The 12602-nt window shown below is 48.8% G+C and overlaps 1 protein-coding gene across 1 annotated transcript in view; it reads left to right on the top strand.

Annotated features, from left to right (window-relative positions):
• Nucleotides 1–12602, top strand: part of JCAD (junctional cadherin 5 associated) — a 46332-nt gene that overhangs the window by 24306 nt on the left and 9424 nt on the right. The window contains exon 3 of the mRNA XM_001082542.5: nucleotides 4733–8487. Within this exon, the coding sequence (XP_001082542.2) occupies nucleotides 4733–8487 (3755 nt within the window). The remainder of the gene's footprint in view (nucleotides 1–4732; nucleotides 8488–12602) is intronic.

Below are 12602 nucleotides of genomic sequence, written 5' to 3'. Positions count from 1 at the left end.
AGGTAAGAGGGTAGATTGTTTCTGGTGCAAAGCACCAACCACATACTTCCTAATGATTTCTTTTAGCCTTTCGAAGTGGGGTGTAACAATTGTAATGCCTTCTTACATTGTAGTTTTCAAGTCTTGACCTTGGATTTTCTATAGAGTCTGAGAGCCTAGAGACAGTAGGTGCTGAAGACTTTTCAGTGGTTCATGTTCTACAGCATTTCTCAGGCTACTGATAGGCGGTCACACGGGAGTCCCCAAGGGCGGACTCTGCGGCTTCTGGAGCTGCAAGCCTGGCTCAGCTAAAGTGGGGAGACAGGGAGGAAAGGGATGTGGAGGGGGGCCAGTGGCGATGGCTTTCAAAATGAATAATCTGCATAGAACCTGACCAGGAAGCCCCCTTCTCAGCACTCAAAACTCAAATGCTCAAAACATAATTTCGATGACAACAAAAGAAAATGACCTCCTACTACTGTGCCCGGTGTTAAGATAGCTTATACCAAGTACAGGTTGTTAACACAGAAGCATTGAGGCTGTTCAGTGGCAAATGCCTTACCTCAGATTGATTTTGGATATTTTCTGGTTTTCCAGCCCATAATTAAGCTTTGCTGTAAGTGGCTGCCTAACAAGTTATCAGGGGGTAGAAGCAGATACAGAATTATTATTATTGTTATTATTATTATTTTTGAGGTACAGTCTTGCTCTGTCGCCTAGGCTGGAGTGCAGTGGCATGGTCTCAGCTCACTGCAACCTCCGCCTCCTAGGTTCAAGCGATTCTCCCACCTCGGCCTCCTGGGTAGCTGGTAGCTAGGATTACAGGCGCCCACCACCACACCCGGCTGATTTTTATATTTTTAGTAGAGACGGGGTTTCACTGTGTTGGCCAGGCTGGTCTCGAACTTCTGACCTCAGGTGATCCACCCACCTCAGCCTCCCAGAGTGCTGGGATTACAGGCATGAGCCACTGCACCCGGCGTTGGATAGAGTTTGAGGGTCTATCTTTACCTTTTAAGGCAAAGAGGTAATTCCAAAATAAGAATAGTAGCAATAAAAATAGAAGTTTTTACCAGGGCTCCTGCCCACAGCCTTCTGCTTCTGTGATTGGAAGGGCTCTCCTGCAGCCCAGTCCCCAGCAGGGACTCTTCCCCGGCTTCATGCACTGTTGCTGCATAGAACTGGTGGCCTTGCACCTCCCGGTTTCATGTTGTGTTCACTCGCTGTGCCACCAGCTGAAAAGCAGACTGTGTCGCCGGAATCATTTGAAACCACAAAATGTATAACAACACCTAAGCACATGGGGAGAAAGAAATTGACCTCACTAGTAATCAAAGAAATGCAAATTAAAGTAGTGAGAAGTTATGGGGAAAAATAGTTGTAATAACTGGGGATGAAAAGGTTCAAGAAGACCGGCTGTCCTCTGCACGACAGGAGGGCCTATAAATTGGATAGTTTATCTAAGGTCATTTTGACAATATGTGTCACACAACACCCCATGATCTACTCACTTCTTTTCTAAGGACTTACTCTAAATGATCTGAGATCTGCATCCTGTGTTTGTGAACAATGGTGTGTCTCAAAGTGTTTTAGAATAGAATCCATATCAATGTCCAACATTGGTGAAGGGTTAAGTAAATCCCGTGTGTGTGAGGGAATACAACTCATCCACGAACATTAAGCATCTGAGGGGGTTTACATGACACTGGAAGAAGTAAAACGTGGGGTTAATTGAGCGCTTTAGGTTCCCATTTCTTGGCTTAGAACTCTTTCCCAAATCCTTGCAAGCTGTGCAACTTGGGGAAATCATTTAACCTACCTATGCCTCAGTTTTCTTATCTGTAAAAGTGGGAAATAGTGGTAATTATAACGTTGAAATGAAATAATTTACTTGGCATGCTTAGCACCATGCATTGAGTGCCCAGTAAATGTTAGGACTAAGCAAGTTACTGAACACTTGTGCCTCAGTTTCCTCCTCTGTAAAATGGTAATGACCGTAGCTCCTACCTCAGAAGGATGTTGGTGAAGCTTAAATGAGTAGGCAGAAAGCATGTGGCATGGACCTAGCACACAGCAACTGCTGTGTAAGTGGCTGCTGTTGTTTGTGCTACAAGTGTCAGGAAATGTTGAAATGTTCACATAATACCAGATACCTAGTAGAATACTCAGGCTGTTCAAAAATTCACATCCTCACACACACAGGCGAGAAGATACGTATCAAAGTAACCATCTCTGAGTAGAAAGAGTATAAGCAATTTTTGCTTTTTGTACTTTTTTATATTCTTCCAACATTCATTTTCAACAATGAATCCATTACTGTAATCATTTAAAAAGCAAACAGCTATCTTAGACTTGAAACATTTTTCAGTGTCAGCCCAGCCCATGGTTAATCAAAACTATTGAGTCCCCTGAACTTCCCTCCAGTTAATGGTTTTTCCCTATTATATGGCCCTAGTCTCTGATCATTCATGGGTAGTAGCTTAATATTTCTGCACATGATGTTCTTCAGATACTTTCCTTTGGTTGCCTTAGAACTGTGATTCTGAACTCTCCAGGCATGCTAGAGTCAGTTGGGAGATTTTGAAATATACTGGCTTCTCATTAGACCAATTAAATCCAAATATTTGGAGATGGGCCCTGAGCACTGGTATTTTTTAAAGGCTCACAAGGAAATCCTAATGTGTGGCCCGGTAGTGAACAACACCCTGCATTTGATACTACCATTTCCTGCCTTGCAGAGAGTTTCAACCCATGAACAGGGCTCCCCTCTTCCTCTAGTCAATCTCAATGTGAGCCCTAGCAGTGTTTCCCAAAATTTAGGATAAGAATCCTCTGAAGTGCTTGTTAAAAATACAGATGGGGCCGGGCGCAGTGGCTCACTCCTGTAATCCCAGCACCTTGGGAGGCCGAGGTGGGCAGAAGACTTGAGGTCAGGAGTTGGAGACCAGCCTGGCCAACATGGTGAAACCTCGTCTCTACTAAAAATACAAAAATTAGCCGGGTGTGGTGGCAGGCGCCTGTAATCCCAGCTACTCGGGAGGCTGAGGCACAAGAATTGCTTGCACCCAGGAGGTGGAGGTTGCAGTGAGCTGAGATTGTGCCACTGCACTCTAGCCTGGGCGAAAGAGCGAGACTCAGTCTCAAAAAAACAAAACAAACAAAACAAAAAACAAACAAACAGATGGACCAGGCATGGTGCTTCATGTCTGTAATCCCAACGCATGAGGAGGCTGAGGTGGGAGGATTTCTTGAGGCCAGGAGATCAAGGCCAGACTGGACAGCACAGCAAAACCCCATGTCTACAAAAACATCTTAAAAATTAGCAAGGCATGGTGAAGTACCTGTAGTCAGTCCCAGCTACTTGGGAGGCTGAAGTGGAAGGATTGCTTGAGCCCAGGAGTTTGAGGCTGCAGTGAGCCATGATTACACCACTGCACCCAGCCTGGGTGATAGAGTAAGACCCTGTCTCAAAAATAAATATATAAATAAAAATATAAATACAAATGCCTGGGCCCTAACCCAGACCTACCAAGTCTGAACTTTCAGAGGGAGAGACTTGGTAATGTGTATATTTTACAAGCCCACTGGGTGATGCTTACCATCAGAGAGATGAGGGGACTCTGCTAGAGACATATTTCTTAGTCTTAGCTGCACACTGGGAATCCGTGGGGACACTTGGAGAATCTCGGATGCCTGGTTGCCTCCCCCTGCATTTACCACCCACACGTCTTCAGATTGTAATGTAATGTGTCTAGGATACAGCCTGGCATCTGGATTTTTGAAGTCCTCCTGGATTCTAATGTGCAGTCAGAGTGAACAACCACCAGCAATGATGGTTCTCAAAGTAAGGCCCTGGGACCAGCAGCATCAGCATCACCTGGGAACTTGTAGATTATAGAGCCCCTCTCCAGCCCCTCTCCAGATGAGAAGCTGGGGATGGGACCCAGCAATCCGTGTGTTAGCAATTCCAGGACTCAGTGATTCTGATTCTCACTAAAGTTTCAGAACCCCTGCTAAAAAGCAGTGTTTTTAAAAGCAGGTTCCCAGATTCCCTCCCAGAGATTGCACAGAATGTCTGGACTGAGCCAGGAATATGCTGCAAGTGGTCCAAGACCACACCTTGAAAAATGCTGCTGTATGGTTAACCCTCATTCCCTTGGGCATTTTTTCGGTCTTCTTATGAGGCAGGGTCTCACTGTTGCCCAGGCTGGAGTGCAGTGATGCCATCACAGCTCACTACAGTCTCCAACTCCTGGGCTCAAGCAATTCTTCTACCTCATCCTCTGGAGTTGCTGAGATAGGTGGGCACTACCATACCTGGCTGATTTTTAAATTTTGTGTAGAGACAGGGTCTTACTATGTTGCACAGGCTGGTCTCGAACTCCTGGCCTCAAGAGATTCTCCCACCTTGGCCTCCCAAAATGTTGGGATTACAGGCATGCACCATGGTGCCCAGCCTCCCACTGAACATTTTAATGTTTATAAGGACCTTGACATCTCTGGAGTATGCCCAACATCCCTGTATTCTTGTGGGCTGCCCACTGCTGCCCCTTCTTGGCCCTTGATGCCAAAACATGTGGCTGTCTTCCAACCATAATTAATGGGATATGTTTTCTTTCAAGCTGGCAAGTACTGTGGCTGGGAACCAAGTTTTCCAAGTTGCTGACCTGAGTTTGACTTCGAATGCCAGTCACAGAAGCAGATGAAGACATGTTTCTTCTGTGCCTAACGTCTGTGACTCTTTGTTTTGTAGGTTTTATAATCAACCCACCTCAGCACGGTCCTCTCATCCCCTGACTGGTAATGACCAAGCCTACCGGAGAAGAGGACGGCAAGAAGCCAGGAGCCAGAAGCCGAGGGAGCATGAAAACCTAGAGGCCAGAGGAATGGCCCAAGCCCACAGCCTGCCTGTCCACATGAGGGAGGGTCCATGGGAAGTTGGAGGAAGGTCAGAGCATGTGATGAAGAAGCCAGTTTGGGAAGAAGAATTGAGAATGTCGGGTCCTGCCAAGTGGCAGAATGTCAGCCTGGAAAGCTGGAACCAACCAAGGAAATTAGGGAGGCAGATGTCTGATGGGGATGGGGAGAGACTGTTTAAAGACCTGTACCCATTCATTCAAGGAGAACATGTGTTGAATTCTCAAAACAAAGGGAAATCCCGCTCACTGCCTAGAGTTCTTTCCCCCGAGAGTCTGAGTTGCACCGAAATTCCCATTCCATTCAATGAAAGACATTCACCTAAAATGCCACCGTATCCTCCCACTTGCACACCGAATTTGGACTCCACGAGGAATTCTGAGAAGGGTGGCTGCTCAGCCCCATTTCCCCGGCCTAAGTTTGGGAGGCCCCTCAAGCCCCCATCTTACAGCTCGCACCAGCAGTCTAGGGGAGGAGCGGACAGCAGTGACTCTCAGGACAGCCAGCAGATGGACGCCTATGTCCCCAGGCATGAGCTCTGCCTGTCCGACCCTGGATTGGAACCTCCAGTGTATGTGCCTCCGCCCTCATACAGATCCCCCCCACAGAACATCCCAAACCCCTACCTGGAAGACACAGCGCCCATAAATGTGTGTGGCGATCACAGTCAACAGCAGTCTCCGACCGAGAAGGCTGGGGCCAGCGGTCAGCCTCCTTCGGGCCCCCCTGGAACTGGGAGTGAGTATGGTGCGAGCGTCCGCTCGCCTCAGGGGCTCCCTGCACACCCCCGACCCGTCACTGCCTACGACGGCTTCGTTCAGTACATTCCCTTTGATGATCCACGGTTACGACATTTTAAACTAGCTCAGCCCCAGGGTTTCTGTGAAGACATAAAGCTTGACGATAAATCATATAACTCCAGTCCTGTCACTGCCCAAGAGCCGGCTCATGGAGGAATGCAGCCTGATGGTGCCATTTGGAATCCACAGAGCTTAATAACCCTGTCGGGGGATCAGAGAGGCCCGGTCTTGGCCAGTCCCAGCCCCCGGTGGCTGTGGGGCCAGCTCCCCGGGGATGGGGAAAACAGCGGCCTCCCTGACCAGAGAGGCCGCTGTGTGGCAAGGGGACAGTGGCCTGATGTGAGAGGCAGCCAGCACGGGCACACTGGGAGACAAGTTTCCTCCCCGTACTCACAGGGCGAGAGCACCTGCGAAACTCAAACCAAGCTCAAAAAGTTCCAAACTGGGACTCGGACCAAGAAAAGTTCAAAGACAAAAATGAATGAGACTATATTTTGTTTGGTTTCTATCCCAGTGAAATCAGAATCACATCTGCCAGATAGAGATATGGACAACAATGACTTAAAGCCCAGTGCTGATCAAAAGAATGGGTCTGATAAGAGCCCGGCTCTGCAAGAACAGAGTCTGCTGAGCATGTCTTCCACCGACCTGGAGTTGCAGGCCCTCACAGGAAGCATGGGTGGGAGAACGGAGTTCCAAAAACAAGATCTAGGGGAACCAGAAGAAGACAGACAAACAAATGACCTCAGTTTCATCCACCTTACAAAGCACAGAGAACTCAAGCATTCTGGCTCTTGGCCAGGGCACCGGTACAGAGATCAGCAAACACAAACCAGTTTCTCCGAGGAACCCCAAAGTTCACAGCTGCTCCCTGGTGCAAAGCCAGGAGGGCCGAGTTGTGCAGCTTTGAGTCCAAAACGTTCAGACCCTGCTGCCTCCGAAGCTCAGGCGCACACAGCATTCCCTTCTGGCGATCACAAACAGAGGCCAAGTGCCCGTAACCTGAAGGGCCACAGGTCCCTCAGCCCATCCAGCAACAGTGCTTTCTCAAGGACTTCCTTGTCCGTAGATCAGGCACCGATGCCAAAAGCAGGCCGAAGTCAGCCCTGCGTGGATGTCCACGGGCTTGGAGCCCACCCTGGGCCTAAGCGGGAGGTGGTGAAGGGGGAGCCCACAGGCCCGTGCAACAGTAAACAACTCTTTGGGCAGTTTCTCCTGAAACCGGTCAGCCGTCGTCCCTGGGATTTGATCAGTCAGTTAGAAAGTTTTAACAAGGAGCTCCAGGAAGAGGAAGAAAGCAGCAGTAGCAGCAGCAGTAGCAGCAGTGAGGAAAGTGAGGCAGAGCCGCAGCAGGAGAACCGCGCTCACTGCACACAGGAAGATGTGGGCTTCCGCAGAAACAGCCTGGAAATGAGGGCTGAGCCACAGCCAAGGGTGTGGGTGCCGGAGAGCCCTGTGTGCAGGTCGGGAAGAGGTAAGAGTAAGTCTGAGAGCTGGAGTGAGGAGCTGCAGCCTGGCCACCCACGTGCCTGGCCTCCATCCCCAGGCCGCTTCTGCATGGAAGACAGTGGCGGTGCACCTTTGTGGTCAGCAGATGGAAGCATGAGTGCAGAGAAGAGACACCTGGAGGTTAGCAATGGAATGGACGAGCTGGCAGGTCGCCCATTTCCTGTGATGAGAATGTCAAGATCAAGTGATGCAAAACCACTGCCCCCATCCTATCCAGCTGAACCTCGGGAGCCCCAGGAAAGTCAGAAAATCACCAGTGCTTTCAGCTCTGTGAAACCAAGTGAAGCGGTCCCTTGGAAGGGTGACAGTGGTGGAGAGAGGAGCACAGGGCTCCCGCTGTCCCTGTCTAACAAGAACCGAGGGCTCTCAGCTCCAGACTTACGGTCTGTGGGGCTCACCCCTGGGCAAGAGCAGGGTGCCAGCGAGCTAGTGGGGTCTTTGGGTGAAGCGAGCACGATAGAAATCCCCCCAGGTGAGTCCTTGCAAGCCAGGGCTGCAAGGATCCTGGGCATTGAGGTGGCAGTGGAGTCCCTCCTGCCGGGCACCCAGAGAGTGGCACAGAACCAGCCTGCTGAGCCCGATGCAAGTGCCTACACCCCAGAGTCCCCCCAGGAAGAGTTGCCATCTCGCCCAGCACCGGCAGATGTCCCCAGGGTGTCCACTGATGCCTTTTATGGCAGGAGGAAGTGTGGCTGGACCAAGAGCCCTCTCTTTGTAGGGGACAGGGACAGTGCCAGGCGGGCTCCTCAGGCTTTCGAGCACTCAGATGTGGACGGGGTTGTCACCAGCACAGACCCCGTCCCTGAGCCTGAGCCCAGCCCCTTGGAGTCCAAGGTCTTCGAACAAAAGGATGTGGAGACAAAACCACCCTTCAGGTCCACGTTGTTCCATTTTGTAGAAAGAACCCCAAGTGTGGCAGGCTCAGAAAAGAGACTCAGAAGCCCTTCCAAAGTGATTGAAAGTTTACAAGAGAAACTGGCCTCCCCGCCTAGGAGAGCAGACCCTGACCGCCTGATGAGAATGAAAGAGGTGAGCTCAGTGTCACGGATGAGATTCCTGAGCTTCAGGAATGCCAACTCCCAGGAGGAGGCCGAGGAATTGAAGGCCACCACGAGGGGCCAGGCTGGGCTCCCGGGAGGCCTTGTGTCTCCGGGCAGTGGGGACCAGGCTCAGAGAGTGGGCCACTCACTCTCCATCTCCAAGGGCAGCATCTCCAGGGAAGAGAAGGAGCATCCGGCAGCACAAAAGGAGAAGAGCGTGGATCAAGACTTCTGGTGCCCAGGTGAGGAATCAGGCAGGCAGGTGCTCGGTATGCATTTGGAGTTTTTAGTCAGTGCAGAATACCAGGTTGGTGGATAATGTAGATCTGCATATTCAGAAAAGATCAAGTTGACCCTGGGAATTGTTCTATCAAAAGATTCCTCATTTTTGAAGAATTATCCAGAAGCCATCTTTAAACTTCAAGATCTTGCAGCATATTTATTTTTTTGAGATAGCATCTCACTTTGTCGCCTGGCTGGAGTGCAGTTGTGCAATCTCTGCTCACTGCAACCTCCGCTGCTTCCCGGGCTCATGCGATCCTCCCACCTCAGTCTCCCGAGTAGCTGGGGCCACAGGCGTGCGCCACCATTTCCAGCTAATTTTTTAACTTTTTTGTAGAGACGAGATCCCACTATGTTACTCAGGCTAGTCTCAAACTCTTGAGCTCAGGTGATCAGAAGAAGAGTTGAGATAAATGTCAAAAGATCCACATCATAAGCCATGGACTGGATGGGACCTTCTGTCATTTAGTCCAAGCCTGCTCCCCCTCCCCTCCCCTTCCCTCCCCTTCTCCTCCCCTTCCCCTCCCCACCTCTCCTTTCCCCTTCCCTCCCTTTCCCTCCCCTCCCCCTTCCCCACTTCTCCCCCCCCCCGTCTCCTCCCCTCCTCTCCTCCTCCCCTCCCCCCTCCGCCTCCCCTACCCTTCCCCTTCCCCTTCCCTTCCCCTTCCCTTCCCCTCCCCTCTCCTCCCCTTGTCTGCCCTTCCCTTTTTTTTCTTTTTGAGACAGAGTCTCACTCTGTTGCCCAGGCTGGAATGCAGTGGCACGATCTTGGCTCACTGCAACCTCAGCCTCCTGGGTGCAAGCGATTCTCCTACCTCAGCCTCCGGAGTAGCTGGGACTACAGGCGTGTGTCACCATGCCCAGTTTATTTTTGTATTTTTAGTAGAGACAGGGTTTCGCCATATTGGCCAAGCTGGTCTTGAACTCCTCACCTCAGGTAATCTGCCCTCCTTGGCCTCCCAAAGTGCCAGGATTATGGCGTAAGCCACTGAGCCTGGCCCAGTCCAAGCCTTTTTACAGTAAGGGAAAAAGAAAACTTGGCCCACCCCCCAACGAGTTGAGTTAGAGGAATGCTCTCTCCTGAGCCGGGCCCTTCCCTCTTCCTACCCAGTCTTCAACAGGTGATTCCGCTCCTCCTACCCCTTTCTATTTTCTGTTTTGAAACCCAAGAATATTGAAGCAGATAGAAAAGAGCCATTGTTTCAGTTGGAAGTAGTCAGAGATTTCTGTTGAACAAAAAAATGTACATGGGCACTCTCAAGTTTCCCCCAAATACGGTGGGATTCTTAGGGGTGCTAGCCAGTGTTGCTCCTCTGCTCCCTATGCAAAATACATGATTGAAATAATCCTTCATTGGGGCTCCTTGGATCCTCTCGTTGGACAAGTTGGGGCTTTGCAGTGGTAGAGAATACTGAGAATGTGAAGGCTTTGCCATTATGGTGGAAAAGAGTTACCTGCCCTTTTTTTTGAGCTGTCGGGATTTATTGTAGCCTTCAATGTAATTCCTCTGCAGTCCCCCTTCCTCCTCAAAACATCTGCCCACTAGACTTTAAGGCTAGTTAAAACTTGTCATAGACTTCTAAAGCAAATTTCTTCATCTATAAAATCAGGATGATTTTCTCAGTCCTACATCTTCCTGAAAATTGTAAGGAGTTTAAAATAAGACAAATAAATCCTGTTATAATAAAATACCAGTTGGTAAATATTTCTGTGTCTCAGTTCATGGACACCTATTTCAGGGAGGTTTTTGATTGTTTTGAGATAGAGTCTCAATTTGTTGCCCACGCTGGAGTGCAGTGGCATGATCGTAGCTCGCTGTAGCCTTGAACTCCTAGGCTCAAGCGATTGTCCTGCCTCAGCCTCCTAAGTAGCTGTGACTACAGGCATGCACCATCACACTCAGCTATTTTTTTAGTTATTTGTAGAGATGAGATCTTGCTACATTGCTCAGGCTGGTCTTGAATTCTTGGCCTCAGGCAATCCTCCTGCCTCAGTTATGGTGCCCAGTCCAGGGAGTATTTGATAACACAAAATTGCCAGTGCAGAAAAGCACTCCCTCATTTTTAGCTTGACTGTTTAGCATGAGAAGGTCCAGTAGGTATCTAAAAACACCCAGGTAATGCAGACTTTCATTTTAGCCAGTTATTAACAACACCTCCCTCATGACCTTTTTGGGTTTTTTTTAACCATCGCTACTAACAAGCAGAACATTTAATTTTTTTTCTCTTCTCCATCTGATGCATTTGCTAATACACAATAAAATGGCCAAAAATCTGCAGCTAGAGAGCTACTCGTGTTGACAGCTTCCTCGGGCATTTTCAAATACAGTCGTGTGTCGCTTAATGGGGCTGCACTCTGAGAAACGCATCATTAGTAGTTTCGTTATTGTGTGAACGCCATAGAGAGTGCACTTCCACAAACCTAAATGGTAGAATCTACTAAACACCTAGTCTTCGTGGTAGAGCCTAGTGGTCCCATGCTGCAAACCTGTACAGCCTGTTACTGTGTAAAATACTGCAGGCAGTTTTAACGCAATGGTAAGCATTTGTGTATCTAAACGTATCTAAAGAAAAGGTACAGGCCGAGCGTGGTGGCTTATGCCTGTAATCCCAGCATTTTGGGAGGCCGAGGCGGGTGGATCACTTGAGGTCAGGAGTTCGAGACTGGCGTGGCCAATGTGGTGAAAACCCGTCTCTAACTAAAAACACAAAAGTTAGCCAGGTGTAGTGGCAGTCACCTGTACTCCCAATTACTTGGGAGGCTGAGGCAGGAGAATTGCTTAAACCCGCGAGGCAGAGGTTACAGTGAGCTGAGATTGCACCATTGCACTCCAGCCTCAGCAACAAGAGTGAAACTCCATCTAAAAAAAAAAATGCACAGTAAAAATATGGTATAAAATATTAAAAAAAGAAAGGACCACTTTTATAGGGCACTCACCATGCATGGAGCTTGCAGAACTGGAAGTTGCTCTGGGCAAGTCAGTGAGTGAGTGGTAACCGAATGTGAAGGCCCAGAGAGTTCCTCTACTCTGCTGTAGACTTTATAAACTTTATAAACTTAGGCTATACCACATTCGTTTAGAAATTGATTGCACTATGATATGACATCATTAGATGATAGGAATGTTTCGGCTTCATTATTGTCTCATAGGACCACTGTCATCTATGTGGCCTGTCATTGACCAAAACGTTCTGTGGTGCATGACCATAATTGGAGGAGAGCACCATTAGGGACGATTTCTCACATTTGTTTTGCTCAGGTGGCCCTCTATCGGCCTTTCATATGATGGTCACCACTATGATATGACATCATTAGATGATAGGAATGTTTCGGCTTCATTATTGTCTCATGGGACCACTGTCATCTATGTGGCCTGTCATTGACCAAAACGTTGTTCTGTGGTGCATGGCCATAATTGGAGGAGAGCACCATTAGGGACGATTTCTCACATTTGTTTTGCTCAGGTGGCCCTCTATCGGCCTTTCATGTGATGGTCACCAGGCCTCAATATTCAAAACCACTCGTTTTGAGAACAGCTGAGGTCATATGATGGAGGTAGTAATACTTTTGACATATGTCCACTTTTCCACTCACTGTTGCTTCACAAGTTACAGTAAAGCCTTGTTGTTATGTCACTGATAAGCACTTGGACTTTGCTTTCCTTTTGATGTATTTCATCGTTTTAAACATAAGAATCCTCATCTTTTCCCCACCCCACTGCTGCCCCCATGACCCCAGCATACTAGAACTGCTTCATTGCTCCTAAATTTGTAGCCCACTTAAATTCAAGCATCTGTTCTGGAACTGTAACACAAGGCCGTGCCATGTCTATTCGCACCACCCCACCCTACACACACACCCTTGTGTCGTGCCTGTCATATCATCAAGTGTCTTTATTTTAGGTTAAAGTTGATTGTTTCAGCTCACATGTCTTTAGTGGTCTTTCATGCCTCTGGCTAAGAAATCAGCAGCCCAAAACCAATTCGGGTCACAGACTCCCATCTTTGCTGGATGACTGATGCTCCAATTCGGAAGTGTCATCCCAGGCATTGATCGTACACAGAACCTCCTGGTT

The sequence above is a fragment of the Macaca mulatta genome, chromosome 9, assembly GCF_049350105.2.
Source record: "Macaca mulatta isolate MMU2019108-1 chromosome 9, T2T-MMU8v2.0, whole genome shotgun sequence".
Lineage (NCBI taxonomy): Eukaryota > Metazoa > Chordata > Mammalia > Primates > Cercopithecidae > Macaca > Macaca mulatta.
This window is presented reverse-complemented; position numbering and strand designations above follow the sequence as displayed.